The 5,823-nt window shown below is 42.6% G+C and overlaps 1 protein-coding gene across 2 annotated transcripts in view; it reads right to left on the bottom strand.

Moving 5' to 3' along the window:
* Window positions 1-1,858, bottom strand: part of lhx2b (LIM homeobox 2b) — a 9,286-nt gene extending 7,428 nt beyond the window's left edge. For both annotated transcript variants that reach the window (XM_034541911.1, XM_034541912.1), the window contains exons 1-2: window positions 1,676-1,858; window positions 79-281 (exon numbers count right to left, since the gene is read on the bottom strand). In XM_034541911.1, coding sequence (XP_034397802.1) covers window positions 79-281; window positions 1,676-1,858 — 386 coding nt within the window. The remainder of the gene's footprint in view (window positions 1-78; window positions 282-1,675) is intronic.
* Between the last annotated feature and the right edge of the window lie 3,965 nt (window positions 1,859-5,823).

The raw sequence follows: 5,823 nt of genomic DNA, 5'->3' as shown, positions 1-5,823 counted from the left end.
GTCCAATGGTGGTGTCACTTTCACTTCATAATAGCGGTATCATTCTGAGCTCCGGGCCCTGCATGGCCGCCCTCCTACCTGTAGTAGTCCTCCTTGCAGTAGATGCTGCCGTCCTTGCTGAAGCAGGTGAGCTCCGACTCCAGGTTGAGTTTACACTCGCAGCACTTGAGGCAGCGCATGTGCCACTGCTTGTCCACGGCCAGCAGGTAGTAGCGGTCCGCGATCTTCCGGCCGCAGCCCGCGCACAGGGCCACGCGCTCGCCGGTCATACACTGCATGGACTGCAGGAGAGAGGCACGAGGACACCGCGTCAGAGACATGTGCAACGACTGTTTCTGTATGACATCCTGATAGCCTAACATGAAGAAGACACGCTAACGTGGCATCATCGATAACAACAACCACGATAATACCAATACTAATAACTTTAGTATAAAGTCCTAGCAAGTAAACAGGACCAGTTTATGCGCTATAGAATATTACAGAGTACCACCGGTTACAGCCTCACTAAAGAGGACCACAACCATCACATATGGGAGGATTTGAGAAATATCATAAATAAATATTGTTGAAGTTAAAAAAAATATGTTTTGTCGAAACAACCTCGATAATACTAGACATAACCTTTATAATAATGTTAAAATGCAATCTGGTAAGAAAAGGGTAACGCAAACTCCCCTCTAACAGTATAATGAATTAAAAACACAGCAACATAAGGCCATTGTCATATTTATGATAGTGCCAGCAGCAGATTAATAGAAAACCAAAACACTCACTGGAGTCATTTACACGCTTTGTGGGTTTATGGAATTATTGCTATGTTATCAGTGCTATTAATTTCTCTTGAATATAATAACAATGTCAATTATAGGTGCCATAACAAACAGGTTTATGACGGGGATTGTCGCTTTATGTTATTTTTGAAAGGCCTGCAAAATAGACACACATGTGAGCGCGCGCCCTCCACGAGCAATTTGAAACAGAACATGCAAGCTGAATTGAAAACAAGATTATTTCTCCATCTGATCTTATTTAGTTTCATATTAATTGCGGCGCATTTACGAATAATTATTAGTCTTTCTAATTGTTAGACGTGTGCATTTAAATTGAATTGTATACCACGTGTTTGCCAAAATAGAAAAATAAAAAGAATAATATTCTAATGCTACTTTTCGTTTGAGCTTTTTTATTATAAAAACAAGTTTCAACTGGTCTGGTAAACATATATGTATGTGCACTTTGTGTGCCGTAGAATATGTACTGTATTGTTCATGTTTCATGTGTGTTTTGAACGCACCACAAAGACACAATTAAATAAACGAAATGCTGAGTTTTAAAAAAAACCTTTTTTTCTTTATGAATAATTGTGTAGCTTTTTCAGCTCTGGGTCCAGTAGTTTCTCTGGGACTAAAATAAGTTTCGATGACACAGTGGCAGTAAAGGAATCAGTGCTCTGGCCTTGTGCGGAAGTTTGAGAGGCGGAGAGCCACTGAAACATGAGCCGGGCTGTTGGCCACTTCTGCCGCGGGAATTAAAAGTAAAACGCGTTCAGAAGTGAATCACTGCGCTTGGAGCTGTAAGAGTGCAGCCGCTGTCACATGCGCCATGCTCCATGCGCCATGCTCCATGCGCCATGCTCCATGCTCCATGCTGCCCGAGCTAACGAGTCTCCTACCGTGTCTGATTCCCCCATATCGATGGCCGAGCTGATGGCTGCTGACTCGCTCTTTCCTCTCCGGTCCATTTCCTCCACCACACCGTGCACGTCGCCTCCAGGGAGGCCATGGAAAAGCATCGTTGCCGCAGAGGGGAGGATATTATAACTGTTCTCTTCGGATCTGCAAGCCAAGATGTCCATCAGAGGCGAAAGAAAAAAATCTGCGCAATAACGCCACTTAAAATGCTTGCTTTTTAAAAAGGTTTTCCTTTCTTCGCGTGACAAGTGAGAAATCCAGATTAGGGAGGAAAAAATATGAGGGAAAATATGAGGGAAAAATTGGACACGTGTTCTCCAAACTACGCCTCATCTGCCAATGGAAACCGTCATCCGAATCTCTGCAGCTCTCATTATTAATAAGCTATGATTAATTAATAAATAAGCGCGCATATTTCGTTTCTCAGACTGGAATCGATTTGATCTCAGGTATGATGTTATTTCTTTCTCCTTACCAATTGCTCTTTCTATATTCTCCTTTCTCTTTGCGATGCATAAACATACCAACTAGCCCTTCTGCATGGGTATCACTGATGCCTCCTCCTCGCCGGGAGTAATATTTCAGGATTTCGTCAGTCTGCGAGGCATTGGCAAATGTCTTCCTTATTCTGCAGAGCAATAAGTAAGTCTGTATAAGTGGCACTGCCAAAGCCGGCAGCAGCAGCCTCCTAACGCATCACACAGTGAGAAAGAACCAACAAGATATGTCCCAAAAAGCTGACAGTCTTCCTCCCTCCTCCGGGCTCAGCAGTCCACGTTGATGCTGCAGCAGCAGATTTATGTCGCTCAAACTACTTTTGCTTTTCAGAGAAGAAAAAAAAAAAAAAAGAAAACACAGCCGCGCGGCTTCCCTTTATAAAATCCCGCCGGGCGGCTGTGAGAAACGCGTTTCCTGTACAGTAGCCTGTTTGGCGAATGTTTTGTCTTTTGCCAAGAAGCCTGTATACATGTGCGTAACAGCAGAGGAGGAGGAGTTGGCTTCACGGTGACTGATGATAGGCGAGTGTTTGCTGGCCCCCCAAACCCGTTCCTCCTTCTCAGGTCCCGGTTGGACTCTCCTCTCCTTATCAACGGGGCCCTGTTGCGTCACGACGCACCATTTATGTTCATTGGCTACTCCGCCGCCACCAAACTGTTTGGCTATACTTTCACCGACCGGTCTGAACACGCGGACGCGCCTCTGCCTCGGTAACGCACCGAGCACCGGCCAGCCGGATCGGTCCGTTTGGAGCTGCAGTTAGAAAGGTCCGTTTAAACAGAGGAGAAGAGTCGGGGCAGGATAGGGTGTCAGTTGGGGCTGTCGGTCTGCCTGAGCGCACTGAGGAGGTCCGCTGGGACCTTTATCATGTGACGCAGAGCTAGGGTTCCACCGGGTTCCACAGGGTTCCACACAGCCTGCTGCTCCACGGCACTGAGGGTCACAGAACCTGCAGCGCTGGGCTCAACGGCACGAAGTCTCTCAAATGAAGACCCACACAGCGTTTCACTTTTAAACCCCATGCTTTTATTATTTTTGTTTTATTTGTTCAAAAACGACAAATAATAACAACACAGAAGACAGCTAATGAAAACACCTCTTTCCCCCCCCCCTTTCCAACGTTGTTGTTAATTTAGCTTCTCGTTAACTGTATCACAACTTTGACTCACTCCTGTCAGTTGACATTTGACCTATATTCTGTGTCTGAAAGGTAAATCGGGCTAATTTGAGGTGAAATGCTTTATTTTGCGCAAAGAAAAAAAAAAAAGAATGCGTGCCCAGATCGAAAGGCAAGGCCCTTTAAATGTCTTTCCTGCGCTGCAGAGCTATTAATCTAAACAGGAGATATGATCAGGCTCCAGGGTGAATGGCAGCATTCAATGTATCGATGAAGAGCGGGGTCATTAGTGGGATCGGTACACTCGTTGTATTTATCCCAGAAAGAGCTCCGTCTCCGGACCTCTGTCATGATGTCATCTGCGGCCCGGCGGCTCGGCTCTGGTGTTTCCACACCGCAGAACGGTGCTCAACTGATCCCGGATCCGCTCATTCTAATTAGCTCTCTGCTCCTAATTGGGAGGGGGAAGTGGACTTCGTCATCAGAGAGAGAGGACGTGTTTGAGGACCGCAGGAAAGGTTTGATCTCCCACAAAAGAAGGCAGTTACAGCGGTGACACGTTATCACATCCCCGCTCTGGCTTTTGTTGTTGGAAACTGAAGTCAATTCAGAAAGTTAGTCACATGATTAAAAGATAAATACGTCCTGACATTCAACCTCCTGACATTTATGAATAAGAATATTTATTTTGCCTGCGGATTCATGCACTTAAACAATATCGGAATCTTTTTTTTTTTCTTGTCTTCGTGATATTCATCATTATTTTTATTTTCCTCGTTTCTTTCCAAAAATACCTGTCCTGCCCCCTAACGTGCATAACAGCTCGCGTTTAGGCTATTGTGAAGTTTTATAGCACAAATATGATGTTAAGCTCATAAATCCTTATGCAAATCAGCTCCTCTGTAATACCCTTAATTGAATACATGCATATTTATCATCTGCGTTTTCTATCTGCTATAAGGCGGGTTTATACATTAAACATAGCGGCAGCGGGCATGTCTGCGGGCGTGTATGAAATATGATATTAGCTGGTAGTGTAAGATTAAGGGGAAAAAATAATCAGTTTGTATGTATTTGTTTCAGAAGAGCCCAGCATGGCTTGTTCCTCTGATTTGATTTAAGTCGCTTCTTAGTATGAAGAAGAAGAAGAACACGTTTATCCAGAATTTAGATATGATTTATGCAAATGTAGGCCGAGGTCTGGTCTATATATTGGAATATTCTCACAGTATTCAAAGCAGAGGGAGAGAAAACTCACAATATGGTCAAGTGTAAAGACTGAACTGAGCTGGTTAAAATAGTCCAATATTTATGGTACATTTATATGAAAAGGTAAAACTGAATTAATTACAGCTCAACACATCCTGCTCTCTCTCTCTCTCTCTCTCTCTCTCTCTCTCTCTCTCTCTCTTTCTTAGGGGCAGTATCTTTAGTGCTGGAAGATGAAAAGATGCAAGAGAGAGTCGCCATCACCAACAGTCATCACTTATGCTTCATACATAAATATAAATATTCCACTCACTATGCCATATAGTGCATTATAAAAAGGAAAACCTCATTAGTTCTTTTTTGCATGAATACAATGACATACCTTCATTTGACATGGCGTTTTATAAATTGCTTCATACACCAAAAATAAAATGAGAACATTGCTTTAAGAATTTTGTCTATTTCCTTTTTATTCGAATAATTAGTGCATTTGAAAAACAGCATCAATACTCCATGCCTGGAATGTCTTAATGCAGTTTCTATTTTTACATTGTTGAAAGTCAATTTAAACCCAGAAATTCTTATCGAAGGAACATGACCTCAGTGCCCTCAACAGGAGCAACAATATGAAATGGCATGTCGACTTTTAAGTTCTAAGTTAAGTTCTAAGTCCAAATAATGGGGCCAATATTTTTTTATTATTTTATTTGCATATTGAGTTTGCCCACTTCAAAGTCGAACATACCTAAAATATTTTTCCAACAGAACTTTACTCCCATCAAGCTTTAAAGACTATAAGAGTTTCAGGACCCAGAAACCGTCTAATTAGACTAGGAACAGAGAAATACACCCCTGATAAAACATGTGATATAACACAAGTATCAGAATATTAATTCAATTCAGTTTATTTTATATAGCCCAATATCACAAATTACGAATTTGCCTCAGAGGGCTTTACAATCTGTACACATATGACACCCCTGTCCCAGGACCTCACATCATCCATATTACATGATATCAGGCTCAAGTTATTGGAGAGTTGTTGTTGCAACAACAACAACACGTTTAGAATGCACTAACCCTAAAAACCCTAAGAGATGCTAACTGAAATACTTTGTTGAAAGCATATGCCCTTCTTGGTGTGTGTGTGTGTGTGTGTGTGTGTGTGACGACTAAAATGCTGATGCAGCTCTACTGATTACTCCCGTCCCGTAATGATTTCCAAATGGGGCAGCCATCAATAAGACAAATCTGCATTTCTCAGAAAAACATCACCCTCGTCAGACTCCTGGCATCTTTTTGATC

Source organism: Cyclopterus lumpus, chromosome 9 (assembly GCF_009769545.1).
Source record: "Cyclopterus lumpus isolate fCycLum1 chromosome 9, fCycLum1.pri, whole genome shotgun sequence".
NCBI classification, from domain to species: Eukaryota; Metazoa; Chordata; class Actinopteri; order Perciformes; family Cyclopteridae; genus Cyclopterus; species Cyclopterus lumpus.
Note: the sequence above shows the minus strand (reverse complement) of the source record. Positions and strands in the feature narration are given on the sequence as shown.